The sequence below is a fragment of the Bos indicus x Bos taurus genome, chromosome 22 (genome assembly GCF_003369695.1).
Source record: "Bos indicus x Bos taurus breed Angus x Brahman F1 hybrid chromosome 22, Bos_hybrid_MaternalHap_v2.0, whole genome shotgun sequence".
NCBI classification, from domain to species: Eukaryota; Metazoa; Chordata; class Mammalia; order Artiodactyla; family Bovidae; genus Bos; species Bos indicus x Bos taurus.
This window is the reverse complement of record NC_040097.1, coordinates 11729216-11750970: the sequence shown is the minus strand read 5'-3', so window position 1 is coordinate 11750970 and position 21755 is coordinate 11729216. Positions and strand designations below refer to the sequence as shown.

At 40.5% G+C, this 21755-nt stretch overlaps 1 protein-coding gene across 1 annotated transcript; it reads right to left on the bottom strand.

Annotated features, from left to right (window-relative positions):
• Window positions 1-3550: 3550 nt before the first annotated feature.
• Window positions 3551-20896, bottom strand: LOC113880815 (IQ domain-containing protein F5-like). The gene is made up of 3 exons (XM_027523419.1): window positions 20479-20896; window positions 7857-7964; window positions 3551-4757 (listed from the first exon to the last, which is right to left on the bottom strand). The coding sequence occupies exons 1-3, from the start codon at window positions 20494-20496 to the stop codon at window positions 4290-4292; spliced, it is 594 nt and encodes a 197-aa protein (XP_027379220.1). The 5' UTR covers window positions 20497-20896; the 3' UTR covers window positions 3551-4289.
• Window positions 20897-21755: the final 859 nt, after the last annotated feature.

Below are 21755 nucleotides of genomic sequence, written 5' to 3'. Positions count from 1 at the left end.
TCTCCCTCTCCACCCCATCCCTCAGGGTTGTCCCAGAGCACTAGCTTTGTGCTCTGCTTCATGAATCAAACTTGCACTGGTCATCTGTTTTACATATGATAATATACATGTTTCAATGCTTTTCTCTCATATCGTCCCATTCTTACTTTCTCCTACATGGTCCAAAAGTCTGTTCTTTACATTTGTGTCTCTTTTGCTGTCTTGCATATAGGATTGTTGTTCCCATCTTTCTAAATTCCATATATATGCATTAATATACTGTATTGGTGTTTCTCTCTCTGGCTTGCTTCACTCTGTGTAACAGGCTCCAGTTTCATCCACCTCATTAGAACTGACTCAAATGCATTCTTTTTTATAGCTGAGTAATATTCCATTGTGTATATGTACCACAACTTCCTTACCGATTTGTCTGCCAATGGACATCTAGCTTGTTTCCATGTCCTAGCTATTGTAAACAGTGCTGCAGTGAACACTGGGGTACATGTGTCTCTTTCAATTATGGTTTCCCAGCAGTGGGATTGCTGGGTCATATGGCAGTTCTATTTCCAGTTTTTTAAGGAATTTCCACACTGTTCTCCATAGTGGCTATACTAGTTTGCATTCCCACCAACAGTGTAATAAGGTTTCCTTTACTCCACACCCTCTCCAGCATTTATTGTTTGTAGACTTTTTGATGGAAGCCATTCTGACCGGTGTGAGATGGTACCTCATTGTGGTTCTGATTTTCATTTCTCTGATAATGAGTGGTGAGCATCTTTCCACGTGTTTGTTAGTCATCTGTATGTCTTCTTTGGAGAAATGTCTGTTTAGTTCTTTGGCCCATTTTTTGATTGGGTCGTTTATTTTTATGGTATTGAGCTGCATGAGCTGCTTGTATATTTTGGAGATTAATTGTTTGTCAGTCGCTTTATTTGCTATTATTTTCTCGCATTCTGAAGGCTGACACATCACTCTTATTTCACTGATTTATCATCTCTTATCAGTCTAAAAAACTATAGTTGTTAGCTTGAGTTTTTTTTTTTAACCTTTTTCTTCTGTTCCCAGTACTGGCTCTATTTCTTTTAAGCTCTTTTTCCTGTTTGTGTTTTTGTCTTAGTCTTTCATGTGAGCAGCCTTATGAAAATATCAATGATTTATGTTAAGTTGCCTATTTATGTATAACAGGAGAATGCTACTCAGTGTCCATGGTGGGGCTTAGGATGCCATTCAGTAAGGGCTAATAAGGCAGAGTTGGGTTTCATTTCAAACATCAGTAATCATTTGTTTTATTCTTTGGAGCCCATGGTAGATTGCATTAGAGGCCTTATATTCACATCTTTTGCTATGGGACTTTGAAGTTTCTTTGCATAAGGGAATGGAATCTGTCCTCCTGTGTGTTGGGTCTGGCTATGTGACTTGCTTTGGCCAGTAGAATAAAGGCAGCATGACATGAAAGTTTGACTTTGGCTTTGAAAGGTTTTGTCCATTAATATTTGCCATTTCACATTTTTGCCATTGCCAAGACAAGAAAGTGCCTAGGTAGCTTGCTGGTATGAGGAGAAGAATGAGAAATGTGGAGCAGAGCTTCCCCAATCAAACCATCCCAGTGGAATGCAGCCTAGGTTTACTGTTGCATGCAGCTGAGGCTTGTGGCAGTTTGCTATTCAAGCAACAATAATGGACTGATTCCCCAGAGAAGAATCCCAAACTTTGAGTCAGAGAGTAGGAAATGAAAGTTGACCACAGGCCGTTTGGTAGCTGAGTTGGCACAGACGGCTTGAGGCTTCACTATTCAGCCCACACACTTCCAATCAATCCCTCCACGTTAGTATGGCACTTCACCTCTAACTTCAGCAATGCGTGAAATCCTTGAGTCCGGATGTTCTTTGCTTTAAATTATCCAGAAAATAAAACTCTCTCCTGCTAGGGCAGAAGAGGGGCTATCACCCAATGATACCTATGAAGGAGGGGAATGGCATGAAGGGGAAATTCTACAAATCCTTGAATAAATGTTTAATCCTCACCTTAGACTCTTAACAGCTGGTGCCTCAACTTCACAGTATGTTATTATTACAAGTTTATAATGTATTTTATGTGACTGATCATTTTCCCAGTCTCTTTTTCTGTGGATATTTACTTATTCTTCAAAATGATACTTTTTCCTCAGTTTGGTAATTTCCCCAAAACTTCTAATGAGATTTTTACTGGAACTGAGGTTAATTTACAGATTAACTTAGAGATAATTGACAACTTTACAACTCTAAGTCATTTTATCAACGACTTATTTTTCCTATTTATTTAGATCTTCTTTTATATCCTTCTGAGCTGTGCACAAAAGCAGCATATGTAAATTTAAGGATATGCCCTTAAAGAGAAGTAGCATGCCTTTCTCCTTCTCGTTCATCTTTACTGGCTAGATTGCAGATCTAATTATTGATCTTGAAGCTGCCATTTTGGATCATGAAGTGACCTGGGGATGAGAGGCCATATATAGCACAGTAACAGATTGTAAGGGGAAAAGATTTCTTACCCTGTGGGTACTGTACCAGGCTTGGAACCCCTGTTTGTAAACTGAAACCTCTTTTTGTTTAAACCACTGTTACTTTAGTTCTGCTTTCATCTACAGCCACCACATAGTTAAACTCTACCCCAGTGATATGGATAATGGAGTTTCCTAAAACAGTAGTCACAGCATCACCTGGAAACCTGTTACAAACACTCATTCTTGGGAACATGATATAATGAATCAGAAATGATGGGTTGGGCCCAACAATCTGCTTTAATGAGACCCTCCATGTCATTGGGACCATTGGTAAAGTTTGGAAAACATTGCCCTATTTCCTGTAGATCCAGCATACATAATAGGATCTCTTCATGGTAAGACTGCCCACTTTCTTTAGGAGGTAGAGCTCAGAGTTATTCTTGAGTGAAGGCTGACATACACATGCTTTGCCTAAGTGGAGTAGAGGGCAAGAGAAGGACTTGACCAGTTCATCTATTCCTCATGCAGTTGTTTCAGGAATGGATGATGATTGCCTATGGCTTTGTTCTGCTGACCAGTTGAACGAGGCAAAGGATAAAATTCCACATCTGGCTCTCAGGTGACCAATCCATGATTAGATTCTCACTCAGACCATTCAAATTCTAGATGAGGCAACAAGAGCAAAGCACTGAGATGGGAGGGTGCTGGGTTTATTTGATATTAACAGAGCCACCAGGGAAGGTACTGAGAGAGTGAGATGGCCAAGGCCAGGCTGTGTGGGCTTCTGTTGTCCCCAGGTGGGTTGAGGGGACTTTGGGAATTGGGTCTAAATTGAATGGAAATGCTCTTGGATTGACAGAAATAACACTGTTAAAATGGCCATGCTACCCAAAGCAAACCACAGATTTAATGGATTCTTTACGGAACTGAGCCACCAGGGAAGCCCAGATTTAACTTACCCACATAATTTTTCACAGAACTGGAATATAAATCCTAAAATGTATATGGAACCATAAAAGACTGAGAATTGCCAAAGAAATCCTGAGGAAAAAGAACAAAGCAGGAAGCATAACACTGCCAGACCTCAGATAATACTACAAAGTGACAGTAATCCAAACAACATGGTATTGACACAAAAACAGACTCATGGATCAAGAGAACCAAACAGATAGCCCATGATCAATTAATCACCTATGGTCAATTAATCTTCAACAAAGGAGGTGAGAATACATAATGGGGAAAAGACAGTCTCTTCAGCAAGTGCTGTTGGGAAGTTGTACAGCCCTATGTAAATTAATAAAGTTAGAATACACCCTCTCACTACACACACAAAAAAACCTACAAATGGCTTAAAGACTTAAATATAAGACAAGACACCATAAAACTCCTAGAATGGAACATAGGCAAAATATTCTCCAACATAAATCATATCAATGTTTTCTTCAGTCAGTCTCCTAAGGCAACAGAAGTAAAAGCAAAAATAAACCTAATCATCTACAAGCTTTTGCACAGCAGAGGAAACCATTGACAAATGAAAACAGAAAACTATAGACCACACTATGAAGGAGTTTCCCTGGAGTTGGCTGACTTGGCAGCCCTGCAACCCCATCTCTCCTACTCATGGCAGCCACTGCTAATTAATCATAGACCCCATCTATCCAGTTCCCGGCTCTTAGAATCCTCCTTCATATGGGACCCCAGATAACCTCAGAGCTGACCTGTGAGATACCCAATATCTGCCATCATTTACTTTGACCCTTCACTGAGACAGGACCTCCTGAAGCTTGTCTGACAGAGACCTTGTGACACAGTGTTGGAGCCGACCTGATCAAGTCTTTATTGGGAAGGGGATGCAGTCCGTAATCCGACAGATGTGTGATCCCAGAAAGATCTCAAGCTCAAGTCCTAGCTGGCTTGCTGTGAGTTCATAGCTGCCCCTAAAAATGCCACGGGTATGGCAATTATGCCAGCGCCAGTAGACTTGGATGATGCGGACAGCATGGAGCAAACGGCGGTAACGAACCCGGACGCGCCACATGCGAACCCAGGACTGTAGCCTGACCACTGCCCATTTTTTCTGAGCATAATACTGCAGCATAGCCCGTCGTTTCTTCTCCAGGAGCTCTACCAGCTTCTGTTTCCACCAGTATTGAATAATCCATGCTCTGAGAGCCGCATGCAGTAGTGTCCTGCGCACCAGGGTGCCCCGCCACCAGGCCTGGATTTTTATTGCTTGCAGCTCATTGCTTATAACCACCTTTTTGGGTGGTTTTGGCTTTTTCACCTGGGGCGGAGGCTACAAGGAAAAAGAAAGGACACTCAGAAAATGTTCCCAACCCACCTCAGCTCTGGCATGAGCTAGGAAGGGGTCTTGATACTTCATCAACAATGGTCAATTCCCCAGCAGTTCCTGAGCACTGAGCAGGCCACTGGCTGGAGCCAGAAGACCAGACAGGTACCCTGTCTCCACCACTCTTGGTTTAACAGACACATCACAGCTGAACATGGAGTCTCACAGTCCTCATATGTTGCTTGGGGGCACACCTGCCCTAGCTGTCACCTGGTTCCTTGGGCTTGTGTGGCCAGTCTAGAACAAGAACACCACGATCTATGGGTCAATGGATTCTGTTGCACCTGGGCCTGACACCTACCTGGGAAGCATATCACTTCGCTTCAGACTGCACCCACACGCTGGAGAACGGGCATCCTCTGCTCTCCTTTCATGCCTGACACCAGCTCCAGTGCACAACCTGCTGGCTTCTCTGTCAAATCACAGGATTAGACACTTGCCTGTCCCACACAGTTTGGAGCCCTGCTCATTTATTTCTCACTTTCACTTCTTTTGGTTCTCACATCTTGAACTTCAGTTAACTCATATACATGCACTCATGTAAACACACATGCACTCCCACACAATTCTAGACTTGGGTTTCTAACACCCAGCTGTGGATGTGACTGGTGATGGAAGTAAAGTCTGATGCTGTAAAGAACAATATTGCATAGGAACCTGGAATGTTAGGTCCATGAATCAAGGAAAATTGGAAGTGGTCAAACAGGAGATGGCAAGGGTGAACATCAACATTATAGGAATCAGTGAACTAAAATGGACTGGAATGTGCGAATTTAATTCAGATGACCATTATTATCTATTGTGGGCAAGAATCCCTTAGAAGAAATGAAGTAGCCCTTCACAGTCAACAAAAGAGTCCAAAATGCAGTACTTGGGTGCAATCTCAAAAATGACAGAATGATCTCTGTTCATTTCCAAGGCAAACCATTCAATATCACAGTAATCCAAGTCTATGCCTCAACCACTAATGCCGATGAAGCTGAAGTTGAACGGTTCTATGATGACCTACAAGACCTTCTAGAACTAACACCCAAAAAATATATCCTTTTCATCATAGGGGACTGGAATGCAAAAGTAGGAAGTCAAGAGATACCTGGAGTAAAAGGCAAGTTTGACTTTGGGGCACAAAATGAAGCAGGGCAAAGGTTAACAGAATTTTGTCAAGAAAAAGCACTGGTCATAGCAAACACCCTCTTCCAACAGCACATGAGAAGACTCTACACATGAATATCACCAGATGGTCAATACAGAAATCAGACTGAGAAGTGAAAGGCAAAGGAGAAAAGGAAAGAGATATTCATATGAATTCAGAGTTCCAAAGAATAGCACGGAGAGATAAGAAAACCTTCCTCAGGGATCAATGCAAAGAGATAGAGGAAAACAACAGAATGTGAAACACTAGAGAGCTCTTCAAGAAAATTAGAGATACCAAGGGAACATTTCATGCAAAGATGGGTTCAATAAAGGACAGAAATGGTAGGGACCTAACAGAAGCAGAAAATATTAAGAGGTGGCAAGAATACACAGAAGAACTATACAAAAAAGATCTTCTTGACCCAGATAACCACGATGGTAATGATCACTCACCTAGAGCCAGACATGCTGGAATCCAAAGTCAGGTGGGCCTTAGGAAGCATCACTATGAACAAAGCTAGTGGAGGTGATGGAATACCAGCTGAGCTATTTCAAGTCCTAAAAGATGATGCTATGAAAGTGCTGCACTCAATATGCCAGCAAATTTGGAAAACTCAGCAGTGGCCACAGGACTGGAAATGGTCAGTTTTCATTCTAATCCCAAAGAAGGGCAATGCCAAAGAATGTTCAACTACCCCACAATTGCATTCATCTCACACGCTAGTAAAGTAATGCTCAAAATTCTCCAAGCCAGGTTTCAACAGTATGTGAACCAAGAACTTCCAGATGTTCAAGCTGGATTTAGAAAAGGCAGAGGAACCAGAGATCAAATTGCCAACATCTGTTTGATCATAGAAAAAGCAAGAGAATCCCAGAAAAACAACTACTTTTGCTTTATTGACTATGCCAAAGCCTTTGACTGTGTGGATCATAACAAACTGTGGAACATTCTTAAAGAGATGGGAATACCAGACCACCTTGCTTGCCTCCTGAGAAATTTTTATGCAGGTCAAGAAGCAACCGCTAGAACCAGACACAAACAACAGACTGGTTCCAAATTGGGAAATGAGTACACGAAGGCTGTATATTGTCACCCTGCTATTTAACTTCCATGCAGAGTACATCATGCGAAATGCTGGGCTGGATAAAGCATAAGCTGGAATCAAGATTGCCAGGAAAATATCAATAACCTCAGATATGCAGATGACACCACCCTTATGACAGAAAGCAAAGAGGAACTGAAGAGCCTCTTGATGAAAGTGGAAGAGGAGAGTGAAAAAGCTGACTTAAAACTCAATCTTCAGAAAACTATGGCATCTAGTGCCATCACTTCATGGCAAATAGATGGGGAAATAGTGGAAACAGAGACAGACTTAATTTTCTTGGGCTCCAAAATCACTGCAGATGGTGACTGCAGCGATGAAATTAGAAGATGCTTGCTCCAAAGAAAAGCTATGACCGATCTAGACAGCGTATTAAAAAGCAGACATTACTTTGCAGACAAAGGTCCTTCTAGTCAAAGCTATGCTTTTTCCAGTAGTCATATATGGACATGAGAATGAAAGTGAGAATGAAAGTGAGAATGAAAGTGAGAATGAAAGTGAAAGTTGCTCAGTCATGTCCGACTCTTTGCGACCCCATGGACTATTCAATCCATGGAATTCTCCAGGCCAGAATACTGGAATGGGTAGCCTTTCCCTTCTCTAGGGGATCTTCCCAACCCGGGGATCAAATCCAGGTTTCCCAGATCACAGGCAGATTCTTTACCAGCTGAGCTACAAGGGTGACAAATTCCCTGATCATCCCATGCTATGGGCCACAGAGAAAGACAACTGTCACCTCTGGGTGACTTTAGTTAGATACATTGCAGGTTTGGGTCCCCTGCAACTTTGAGAACCTCTATTGGCCTACCTGTGGTAGAGGTGTTTCAGGTTTTTTTTTCTTTTTCTTCTTCGCTTCACGTAGTAATGTGGTTTCATCAACGTCTTCTACTACAATTTGACAAACGTGGCCATCCTTCTGTAATCAGAGTTTAGAGGGGAAAGATAAGAGTAGGTTGCTCTCTGTAAATTCGGTTCTGAGTCTACCACATGCTCCACCTCTTGCCTTGCCCAGAGGCAAGAGGACTTGTATCCTTAACAACTGTGAAATCCACCTTTCCCTGCCTGCAAATTCGGGTAGACTGGCTCTCTCTCTTACACAAAATTGAATGCCCATGACTTGGAAATAGATGGTTCAAATCTCTCAGGTCTGCAATCCCTTAAATTTCCCATAGTTAGGAGTTAGATGGTTCCATTGCTGTCAGGTCTGTACTCTTCCAGCCACATCTCAGGCAGGAAGAAGGGAAACCAGGAATGATGTCATAAGGGCACCTATGACTCAGGCATCAAAATGGTTCCCAACCATTGAGCCCTTTTTTGTGAAAACATGTAAGTTCTGTCCATTCTTAATGCTATAAATGGCCAAAATGGCAGAATACTGAAAATATTGGCCCACTGGCTCACAAAGCTATACAAAGTTCATCATTTCATGCCCGTTGATAAAAACATACATTTGAGACAATTTAAATATTCATCAACAGGGAATTCAATTGCATGGATTTCAGTTCAATCAAACAATGGAAGCAAATAATATGCAGAAAGAATGAGTTTGGAGCAAAATCTTAAGTGTTTTACAAAAGGGGATGTACTATGACTAAGAAGCACATGAAATGATGCCCAGTATCATTATCCATGATGGAAATAAATTTAGAACCACAATGAGATATTTTTTAGACACTCTAGAGAATGGCTAAAGTGAAAGACTGCTGCTGCTGCTAAGTTGCCTCAGTCGTGTCCGACTCTGTGCGACCCAATGGACGGCAGCCCACCAGGCTCCCCCGTCCCTGGGATTCTCCAGGCAAGAACACTGGAGTGGGTTGCCACTGCCTTCTCCAATGCGTGAAAGTGAAAAGTGAAAGTGAAGTCACTCAGTCGTGTCCGAAAGTGAAAGACAGTGACAATCAAATATTGATGAGAATGTACAGTAGTTGAATCTCTTATATACTGTTGGTGGTTATGTATAAAACAGTATAAGTACTATGGAAAATGGTTTGGCAGTTTCTAATATATTTAAACATATCTCCACTCTATAACTCAGAAATTCCACTCCCAAGTATTTACACAAGCAAAATGAAAACATGTTTTCTACAAAAGATTTGTGCAAGAATGTTCATAGCAAGTTTATTCAAGTAGGTCAAAATTGGAAACAATTGAAATGTTTACCAAAACTGACTAGAGAAAGCAACTTTAGTATATTTATATAATGAAATACAAAGTGTTAAAAGTGAACAACTCACTGAAGCACACAATAACATAGGTGAATCTCAAAAACATGCTAAATGAAAGAAGCCAGACAAACTATTTACAGAATGATTCATTTACTCAAAATTTTAAAATAACCAAACTTAAACTATAAGTGAAATGATTCCAGATAAAGATTATACCTAGAGTTATAAGATGTACTGCTTGCAAACAACACACACACACACACACACACACACACACACAAATGTGCTCTGTCTTATTCTCGGTGGTGCTTACTGGGGAATACAGAATTGTGAAAACTTACCCAAATCATCTATTAAGAAGTGCTTAAGGGGAAAGATCAAGATGGTGGAAGAGTAGGATGTGGAGTTCGCCTTCTCCCCACAGATACATCAAAAATACATATACATGTGGAACAACTCTTATAGAACATCTACTAAACACTGACAGAAGACCTCAGACCCCCAAAAGGGCAAGAAAATATCAACATAACTGCACTGGACAAAAGAAAAAAGAAGAAAAGAGAAAGGAATCTAGACAGGATCTGTACCCTTGGGAGGGGGTTGTGAAAGCAGAAAGATTTTCAAACGCTGGTAAGTCCCCCTCACTAGCAGGGGGATCAGCCATGACAGAGCAGCTTTGGAGCCCCAGGGGAGAGGGTGGCAACAGGTTTGCAGAGAGCAAAGCAGAGAGAAACTCACACAGACCATCAGTGCTGACAGGGGGTGTGCAGGTACATAGCCCACATGCATGCTTCCAGGAAGGAAGGGCAGTGGTTGACTCCTGGTCTCAGGTCCCTTGGCAGAGGTGGCTGACCATTCCTACCACAGGGGATAATGGCCAGCACACACTGAGGAGAGACAATAAGCATCCAAACCAAAACTAGGCCTCTGCGGGAAAAAAAAAAAAAAATTAAATTCAAACAAGCTATGTAGGGACACTCCTGCATATAAACAGTCCTCCAAGAGTACAGTAGAGGTTTTTGAGGTTTTGATATAGTAATAGATATATGTACAAGGTTGTTTTAAATTGCTGGTCTCTTTCTTGCCTAGGAGTTCCTTTAGCATTTGTTGAAAAGCTTGTTTGGTAGTACTGAATTCTCTTAGCTTTTCCTTGTCTATAAAGCTTTTGATTTCTCTGTCAAATCTGAATGGAGCCTTGCTTGGTAGAGTAATCTTGGTTGTAGGTTCTTCCCTTTCATTACTCTAAATATATTATGCCACTCTTTTCTGGCTTGCAGAGTTTCTGCTGAGAAGTCAGCAGATAACTGTACAGAAGTTCCTTTCCATGTTATTTGTTGTTTTGTCCCTTGCTCCTTCAAAAACTTTTTCCATTGTCTTTTAATTCCCACGTTAGGGAAGTTTTCAGCTATTATCTCTTCAAATATTTTCTCAGGTCCTTTCTCTCTCTCTCTTTTCTCCTTCTAAGACCCCTGTAATGCAAATGTTGGTGTGTTTAATGTTTTCTCTGAAGTCTCTTAGGCTGTCTTCATTCATTTAAAAAAATCATTTATTTAATTTTGGCTGTGCTGGGTTTTTGTTGCTTTGGTTGTGGCGGGGGGAGCTTTTCTCTGGTTGTGGAGAGTGGGGACTGCTCTCTAGTTGCAGTGCAAGGGCTTCTCAGTGTGGTGGCTTCTCTTGTTGTAGAGCATAGGCTCGAGGGCATGAGGCTCAGTAGTTGTGGCCTCCTGGATTTAGAGCACAGGCTCAACAGCTGTAGCACATGGGCTTAGCTGCTGTGCAGCATGTGGGATGTTCCACCAGGGATCAGACCCATGTCTCCTGCAATGGCAAGCAGATTCTTTACCAATGAGCCACCAGGGAAGCCCCTGGAGGTATCTTAAAGTATCCTCATTTTTAAAATTCTTTTTTCATATTTGGACAACCTCTAGTGTATTTTTTCATTTAGCCATTTACTCATCAGCTCCGTTTGGTTCCTCTTTATATTTTCTCTTTGTTGAAATTCTAACTGTGGCTATCTAAATGGTCTGAGGAGGCTGGGTCCCTGGTGTTAACAGGCTAGAGAAAGGATTCCAAAATGGTGCTTACCATTGCAGGTTATTATCATAGTTGAAAGAGCTTCCCAAAATGGCTGCTGTCATAACCTCTATCCACAGGAAGATCCCCAGCTGCACTCTGCCCCTCCAGGAGGGTTTCCAAGATGAGCAAGTGGGTCTGACCCAAGCTCTTTTCAAGCTACTGCTTCTGTACCTGGACTTGGACTCTTTTGAGATTTTGCATTCACCCTGTCAGAGTCAAGTTTGTTTCCTATAGCCCTCTGGCTCTTCTCAAAATAAGCCCCTCTGGTTTTCAAAGCCAGATGTTCTGGAGGCTCATCTTCCCAGTGCAGGATCCCTGGGCTGCAGAGTCTCAGACCCCTCAATCCTCGGGGAGGACTTCTGCAGTTGTGCTTATTCCTTCCATTTGTGGGTCACCTTCCCAAATGTGTGTCCTGACTATATTGCATTTCTGGCCCCCTGCCCATTTTGTTGTGGTTTCCCTTTTATGTCTTTAGTTGTGGAAAATATTTTCTATTACTCTTCAGTCATTATCATAGATGGTTTCTCTGTAACTACTTGTAATTCTGGTGTGCCTGTAGTAGGAGGTGAATTCAAGGTCTTCTGATTCTGCTCTCTTGGCTACAACCCATCTCTCAGGTTGTAATTTTGATAGCTATGTTGTTCCTCTCCAAGATCCCTAAGTGGCTCTTTCAAATAATGTGTTATTCCTTTTTTAAGGCTAAGTGGTCTTCTCCTGTCAAAAATATGAACACTGAACTTTCCTGGTGGTCTAATGGTTAAGATTCTGTGCTTCCACTGCAGCAGGGGGCTCGGGTTCAGTCCCTGGTTGGGGAACTTAAGATCCCATATTCCATGTGGTGTGGCAAAAAAGTGTAATTATATATTTTTTTATACTAATGTATAACTCCGAGAGATGGTGATGGACAGAGGGCCTGGCGTGCTGTGATTCATGGGGTCACAAAGAGTTGGACATGACTGAGCGACTGAACTGAACTGAACTGATACATTAACTTAATTCCTTTAAACTGTCTTAAATCTTCCCTTTAGTTACTGTATTTCTGCTTGTTGGGCTTAGGGAGGTTTTTTCATGCTGTTGGTCTCCCCTAAAGCTTGATGATTCCTGGTTGGGTGTTCATCTTTGAGATTTCCTTTAACTTACTGATGAGTGCTTAGTCCCTGATTCCACAGATTACTTGGGAGATGTGGGATGAACTGTTTGGGTGAGATGTAAGTGGGAAGACTCCTGGGAAGGAGTCTTCTTGTACAAGAATGTTACATGGTACCAGGCCCTGCCTCTTCTTCCCAGGCCAGTCAGTTCCTCCCTGAAAACAGGTCCTATCTTGCCAACTGCATGTCGCAGCAGGAAAGTTGGCTGTTCCTATTACAGATATATTCCAACTGGTTCCTATGATAAAGCACAGCCTCTGCTGCCCCCTGCACAAGCTGCCTCCTACCTTGCAGGAACTGGATGGCCATTCTCCACTTATATATGAAATCTTTTTTAGACCTTTGGTTCATTTTCTTTAACTCTTTTCATATTTGCCTCTGTTCTTTAAAGTATCCATATAATTTCTGTCCACTGAAGATCTCTATTTTTTTAAGGTACTATTGGTTTAGTTGCTAAGTCATGTCAAACTCTTGCCACCCCATGGACTGTAGCCCACCAGGCTCCTCTGGACATGGGATTTTCCAGGCAAGAATACTGGAGTGGGTTGCCATATCTTTCTCTAGGGAATCTTCCCAAACCAGGGATTGAACCCAGGTCTCCTGAACTGTAGGCAGATTCTTTACCGATTGAGCTACCAGGGAATTCCCAAGGTACTATTAGAGGTTTTTTAAAAAGGTATGCCTTAAAAAAAAGGTATACCTTTTCCGTTATTCCCAGAAATTTGCTGTGGGAGAAGAAGGTCTGAACCTGTGCTCAAATATTTTAATCCATTTTCTCATGGACATTTTCTGAGTTTGCTTTGTGGGCATGTTTCCTTAACGTTTGGGGTTAAAATACGTAAGCAGATTTTAGCCAGTGACTAAGAATTTCCTTATGATTATACAGTGAAAGTGAGAAATAGATTTAAGGGACTAGATCTGATAGACAGAGTGCCTGATGAACTATGGATGGAGATTCATGACATTGTACAGGAAACAGGGATCAAGACCATCCCCAAGAAAAGGAAATGCAAAAGAGCAAAATGGCTGTCTGAGGAGGCTTTACAAATAGCTCTGAAAAGAAGAGAAGTGAAAAGCAAAGGAGAAAAGGAAAGATATTACCCATTTGAATGCAGAGTTCCAAAGAATAGCAAGGAGAGATAAGAAAGCCTTCTTCAGCAATCAATGCAAAGAAATAGAGGAAAACAACAGAATGGGAAAGACTAGATCTCTTCAAGAAAATTAGAGATACCAAGGGAACATTTCATGCAAAGACGGGCTCAATAAAGGACAGAAATAGTATGGATCTAACAGAAGCAGAAGATATTAAGAAGAGGTGGCAAGAATACACAGAAGAACTATACAAAAAAGATCTTCACGACCAAGATAATCATGAGGGTGTGATCATTCACCTAGAGCCAGACATCCTGGAATGGGAAGTCAAGTGGGCCTTAGGAAGCATCACTACGAACAAAGCTAGTGGAGGTGATAGAATTCCAGTTGAGCTATTTCAAATCCTGAAAGATGATGCTGTGATAGTGCTGCACTCAATAGGCCAGCAAATTTGGAAAACTCAGCAGTGGCCACAGGACTGGAAAAGGTCAGTTTTCATTCCAATCCCTAAGAAAGGCAATGCCAAAGTATGCTCAAACTACCACACAATTGCACTCATCTCACATGCTAGTAAAGTAATGCTCAAAATTCTCTAAGCCAGGCTTCAGCAATACGTGAACTGTGAACTTCCAGATGTTCAAGCTGGATTTAGAAAAGGCAGAGGAACCAGAGATCAAATTGCCAACATCCGCTGGATCATGGAAAAAGAGAGTTCCAGAAAAACATCTATTTCTGCTTTATTGACTATGCCAAAGCCTTTGACTATGTGGATCACAATAAACTGTGGAAAATTCTTCAAGAGATGGGACTACCAGACCACCTGACCTGCTTCTTGAGAAACCTGTATGCAGGTCAGGAAGCAACAGTTAGAACTGGACATGGAACAACAGACTGGTCCCAAATAGGAAAAGGAGTATATCAAGGGTGTATATTGTCACCCTGTTTATTTAACTTATATGCAGAGTACATCATGAGAAACGCTGGGCTGGAGGAAGCACAAACTGGAATCAAGATTGCCGGGAGAAATATCAATAACCTCAGATATGCAGATGACACCACCCTTATGGCAGAAAGTGAAGAAGAACTAAAGAGCCTCTTGATGAAAGTGAAAGAGGAGAGTGAATAAGTTGGCTTAAAGCTTAACATTCAGAAAACTAAGATCATGGCATCCGGTCATGTCACTTCATGGGAAATAGATGGGGAAACAGTGGAAACAGTGGCTGACTTTATTTTTGGGGGCTCCAAAATTACTGCAGATGGTGATTGCAGCCATGAAATTAAAAGACACTTACTCCTTGGAAGGAAAGTTATGACCAACCTAGATAGCATATTCAAAAGCAGAGACATTACTAGTCAACAAAGGTCTGTCTAGTCAAGGCTATGGTTTTTCCAGTGGTCATGTATGGATGTGAGAGTTGGACTGTGAAGAAAGCTGAGTGCCAAAGAATTGATACTTTTGAACTGTGGTGTTGGAGAAGACTTTTGAGAGTCCCTTGGACTGCAAGGAGATCCAACCAGTCCATCCTAAAGGAGATCAGTCCTGGGTGTTCATTGGAAGGACTGATGTTGAAGCTGAAACTCCAATACTTTGGCCACCTGATGCAAAGAGCTGACTCATTGGAAAAGACTCTGATGCTGGGAAAGATTGAGGGCAGGAGGAGAAGAGGATGACAGAGGATGAGATGGTTGGATGGCATCACCGACTCAATGGACATGGGTTTGGGTGGATTCTGGGAGTTGGTGATGGACAGGGAGGTCTGGCATGCTGCGGTTCATGGGATTGCAAAGAATTGGACACGACTGAGCGACTGAACTGAACTGTGCTTAAATGTATGTACTTTTTCTTGATTTTTCTGTTCATTAATTCTCTCTTCATCTTTGTGTAATCTTGTTAAATTCACCCATTGAACTTTCTAGTTGGTCGTTGTGCTTTTCTGTTCTAAAATTCTCCACTTGACACTTTTAAATTAAGTTTCAGTTTTCTGCTGAATTCTCATTTTGTCTTCTGTTTTCATTAACACAGTGAGAATATTTATTTTAAAACTTTGTATCTGTACCTTCATTATTTGTCTGCACTTGTGAGTCTAATTCTCCTGTCAGTTATTTCTCTGGTTTTCAAGTTTTTTTTTTTTTTTTTTGTTCTTCAGTTTGGCTATTTTTTATTGAGTGATGGACACTGTATAAGAAAAATTTTCACAAAGAAAATCTCTTTCTTCAGAGATGATTTACATTTGCTCTGGTAGGTGACTGGAGCATTAGAAATCCTGGGTTGCCCTAAACCAGTGTCTGAGATGATGTGAAACTGACTTTTCATCATTGGAAACACTAGTCTATTTCAAATTCACTTTTCTCCTGGTATGTAAGTCCTCTTGGCTTCCAACACGAAACACTGGAGATTTACCAGGATGCCCTCATTCGTGGCAGTCCTGGTCTACAAATTCTGTGTCTCCTCACAAAGAAACTGTCAAAAATTCTGCTCAAAAATTCAACTTGTTGAGACTTCCCTCATGGTCCACCGATTAAGAATCACACACTGTGCTTCCACTTCAGGAGGCACAGGTTTGATTCCTGGTCAGGGAACTAAGATACCACATGCCATGGAATTAGGCAAAAGGAAAAAAAAAATAACCTTGTTGACTTTTCAACAAGTCACCATACTTCCCACCACGTCTACCACTAACCAGAAAAGTGAATAAGATACCAATGTTGAGTTCACCTTTTTATTTTTTGAATTGTGTCCAGAACACTGAACACTTATGACATCAACAATCTAGATTTCTCTTATTTATATGGAACACCCATCTATTTTCTGCTTCCCTAAAAGTGCTTCAACTTTTTCAGCTTTAATTCTAGTTACCATTTACTTTTTTATTGTCATAAGATACATGTAATACAAAATTTACCATCTTAAGCATTTTAAGTGCACAGTTCAGTGGTGTTATATATGTTCACCCTTGGACAGCAAGGAGATCAAACCTGTCAATCCTAAAGGAAATCAACCCTGAATATTCACTGGAAGGTCTGATGCTGAAGCTGAAGCTCCAATACTTTGGCCACCTGATATGACTCACTGGAAAAGACCCTGATGCTGGGAAAGACAGAGGGTAAGAGGAGAAGAGGGTGACAGAGGATGAGATGGTTGGATGGCATCACCAACTCAATGGACATGAGTTTGAGCAGACTCTGGGAGATAGTAAAGTACAGGGAAGCCTGATGTGCTACAGTCCATGGGGTGGCAAAGAGTCAGACACAACTTAGCGACTCAATAACAATGTTGTACACTGTCACCACCATTCCTCTTCATAACTCTTTTCTTCTTGTAAAATTGAAACTCAATACCCATTAAACAATAACCACCCATTCCTCCACCTCCAGTCCCAGGTAACCACAATTCTATTATGTAGAATTTGTCTTTCTTTATGACTTTTAACTACTCCAAGTATCTCTATGATTTTAACTGCTCCAAATACCTTCTATAAAGTGAAGTCATTCAGTATTCGCTGTTTTGTGACTGACTTACTTCACTTAGCATAATGTCCTCAAGTTTCATCTATATTGTGGCATAAGTCAGAATTACCTTCTGTTTTAAGGCTAAATAATATTCCATTGTACGTATATACCACATTTCGCTTATTCATTTATTCACTGATGGGCACACGGGTGCTTTGATATTTCAGCTGTTGTGAAAAATGCTGCTATGAACATATGTAAACAAATATTCTTCAAGACACTGGAATGGAACTGCCACATCATAATTCCATCTTTAATTTTTTTTTTTATACAGCAGCTATATCCCCTTACATTTCCACCAACAGAGTACAACAGTTCCAGTTTGTCCACATTCTCATCTCCATTTATTATTTTACATTAAAAAAAAATAGTATTCATCCAAATAGATGTGAGGTGGTATCTCACTGTAATTTTGACTTGCATTTCCTTAATAATCAGAAATGTTGAGGATTTTTACCTGTACTTATTGGTCACTTGCATATCTCCTTTGGACAAATGTCTATTCATGTCCTTTGTTCATTTTAAATTGGGTTTTGTTGTTGTTGAGATTTAAGAGCTTCTATGTGCTCTGGATATTAATTTCTTACCAGATATGTGATTTCAAGTATTTTTTCCCATTCCATGGATTGCCTTTTTGCTCTGTCAACAGTGTCTTTTGATGCATAAAAATTTAAAATTTTCATGCAGTCCAATTTGTCTGTTTTCTTTGTTGCCTGTGCCTTCACTGTCATATCCAAGAAATCGCTGCCAAATCCAATGTTGTACAATTTTTGACCTCTTTTCCTCTAAGAGTTTTAGAACCCTGATCCACTTTATTTTTTATATGGTGTTGGATATGGGCACAATTTCACACATATGCATGTAGATATCTGGTTTTCTCCATACCAGTTGTAGAAAGCACTGTCCTTTCCCCCACTGAGTGGTCTTGGTATTCTTGTAAAAAATAATTTGAATACATATGTAAGGGTTTATTTCTGAGCTCTCTTTTCTATTCCATTGGTCTTAATGGCAGTACCATATTATTTTGATTACTGTAATGTAGGCCCTTCAGCTTTATTTTTCTTTTTCAAGATTTTTTTTGGATATTCAGGGTTTCTGAGATTCCATATGAATTTTAGGTTAGACTTTTCTATTTCTGCAAAAAAATGTCATCAGGATTTTGATAGGGATTGCACTGAATCTATAGATTATTTTGGATAGTATTGACATCTTGCTAAGTCTTTTGATACATTAACAAAGTATATTTCTATTTGTTTATATTTTCTTTAGTTATTTTCGGCAATGCTCTGTAGTTTTCATTGTATGAGTCTCTCACTTTCTTAGTTAAATTTGTTCCTAAGTATTTTATTCTTTTTGATGCTATTGTAAATGGATTTTCAGGGATAATTTTCTTTTAGGATTGTTCATTGTTAGCAACTGACTTTTGTCTTCAATTTTGTAGCCTGCTACCTTGCCAAATTAATTTAATACTGTTATAACAGTATTTGGGGGACTTCCCACATGGCACTAGTGGTAAAGAACTCTTGCCAATGAAGGAGAATAAGAGACTAGGGTTTGATCCCTGGGTTGGGAAGATCCCCTGGAGGAGGGCATGGCAACCCACTCCAGTAGTCTTGCCTGGAAAATTACAAGGACAGAGGAGCTTGGTGGACTACAGACCATAGGGTTGCAAAAAGTCAGACACGACTGAGGCGACTTAGCATGCATACATGCATAACAGTATATTGTTGCTTGTTCAGTCGCTCAGTTGTGTCTGACTTTTTGTGACCCCATGGACTGCAGCATGCCAGGCTTCCCTGTCCTTCACCATCTCCCAGAGCTTACTCAAACTCATATCCATTGAGTTGGTGATGCCATCCAACCATCTCATCCTCTGGCATCTCCTTTTCCTCCTGCCTTCAATTTTCCCAGCATCAGGGTCTTTTCTAATGAGTCAGCTCTTCACATCAGGTGGCCAAAGTACTGGAACTCCAGCTTCAGCATCAGTCCTTCCAATGAATATTCAGGATTGATCTTCTTTAGGATTGACTGGTTGGCTCTTCTTGCAGTCCGAGGGACTCTCAAGAGTCTTCTCCAACACCACAGTTCAAAAGCATCAATTCTTCAGCGTTCAGCTTTCTTTATGGTCCAACTCTCACATCCATACATGACTACTGGAAAAACCATAGCTTTGACTATATGGACCTTTGTTGGCAAAATAATGTCTCTGCTTTTTAAAACACTGTCTAGGTTTGTCATAACAGTGTGTTAATGGAACCAAAAGAAACTCTGGTGCTGATATTTTTCCTGCCTCCAGAGGGAGCTCATCAGCCAAAATAAAACGCCATGGAAAATACTTTGAGAATGCATGCTTTGAAAGGTTTTTTTTTTTATGTTCTTTCACTTATTATTATTATTTTTTGCTTTACAATATTGTATTGGTTTTGCCATACATCAACATGTATCTACCATGGGTATACACGATTTGGTTGTGAAAAGGAAAGGGGTTTCCTCATAAAAATTCTTAGAGCTTAACACTTAAAATTTTGGAAATAAAATTTCCTTACCTACTTTTCACTTACTTATCCTCTCCTTCCCCTGCCAAAATTGTATTGGTTTGGGATCTATTTATTAAAATATTAAAATGCAATCCCTGATTTGTTTGTAGAATAGTTGACTGCCATTAGGAAATATAGTCTTTTTAAGCCAATAAAATCTTTGCATAAGTGGTGGATACAGCTGAAAAGCGTATTGAGTTAGGAGGCAGAAACAACAATGCCAACTTCCCTCCAAGTGAGGGTTTTTTCCAGTTCAGCACCCATTAAAATCAACATCAGAGGGAACTGAGCTTCCAGACCAGAAGATCACTGCAGGACAAAAGGGTAAACCAGAACTTTGCCCAAGTAAGAAAAACCAGTAGTTCATAGAAAAAGAAACAGCAGGGGGGAAACAATTCTGAACATATGCAAAGATGCTCAATTCACACATTAAAAAAAATAAAAGGTTAACTGGTAATGACAGGTCCTCCAAGTTGGTAAGAGTAAAGAGAAACAGGCAGTATTATATGTTGTTGGTCAGAATGTAAATTGGCAAAACCTCTTTGAGTAACAATTAGATAAAATCCATCAAAATGAAAAATGCACAAACCCCTTGATCCAGCAACTCTACTCTGGGAATTTTTTCTTCAGAAATACTCCCAGAAGTCAGCATCCATTTGACATCAAAATCAGGTTAGGTAAGCAAAGGAAGAGAAAACTATATAGGCCAATCTGGCTTGTGAACCCACATGCAAATATTAACAAGCTTAATTCAATGATCATTTCAAATAATACTTAAATGAGTGGAATTTACCTTATGAATGCAAGTGTATTTATCATTTTCTTAACTATAGACAATACAAGCTGATTCATATTTATTTAAGCAGAAAATAAAAGTACTGAAACAATATTTATTTGCTCACCAGATTTTCAAGAAGCATGAAGAGCCGTCTCACAAACAAACAGCAGGTAATTCCCTGGCAGTCCAGTGGTTAGGACTCCATGCTCTCATTGCTGAGAGCCGGGGTTTGATTCCGGTTGGAGAACTAAAATCCCACTGTGTGGCCAAAAAAAGAGAGAGAGAGAGGAAAAAAAAATAGAGCAAAGAAAAGCAACATATCCAGTACCACAGAAAACACCACAGCCTAGAACTAGCCTGATGAAGATTCCATCACAGGCACAAAGGATGCTCTCTTCGTTCTCCACATCCCAAGCTGCAAGTTGAAAAATCCTAGTGGGTACATTTGACTGGCCAAACCTGTCGTATGTCTGCCCAGCAGCCAGGGAAGCTGAAAAAGCAAGAAATTGGCATTTACATCTCTATAATTAGAGGCAAGCTGTCTTCCACCAAGACAGATAAGATGGGTAGTCCCCAAACACAGGGCTCAGATGCCAGGTAGTCTTAAATATGGCCAACACCCACCACTGTGAGGAAATTGCCAGAGTAAAAAAAAAAAAAAAATCTATTGATGTAATTCACAATGTTAACAGATGTAAGAGGAAAACCATTTAATTCTCTCTATAGTTGTAAAAAGAAAAACATTTAATAAAATCCTTCATTAATAGCAAACAACCTAGCTTAAAAATGGGCCAAAAACCTTACCAGATACCTCATCAAAGAAGATATGCTGTTGCTAAGCTGCTAAGTCACTTCAGTCGTGTCCGACTCTGTGCGATCCCATGGACTGCAGCCCACCAGGCTCCTCCATCCATGGGATTTTTCCAGGCAAGAGTACTGCAGTGGGGTGCCATTGCCTTCTCTGAAAGAAGATATACAAACAGCAAATAAGCACATGAAAATATGCATCACACCATACATCATCAGAAACATGCAAATTAAAAAATAATGAGAAACCACTACATACATACCAGAATCGCCAAAATCCAGAATATTGGTAACACCAAATGTTAGTGGGAATATGGAGCAACAGGAACTCTCATTCATTGCTAGTGACTGGGAATACAAATTGTTACAGCCAACTTGAAAGACAGTTCAGTAATCTCTTACAAAAATAAGCACACTCTTCCCATATGATCCAGCAAACTTGTTCCTTGATATATACCCAAAGGAGCTGGAAATTTATGTTCCCACAAAAATCTGCACACAGATGATTACAGCATATTTATTTATAATTGCCAAAACTTAGAAGCAATCAAGATGTCTTTCAGTAGGTGAATAAATAGATGAACTGTGACACAC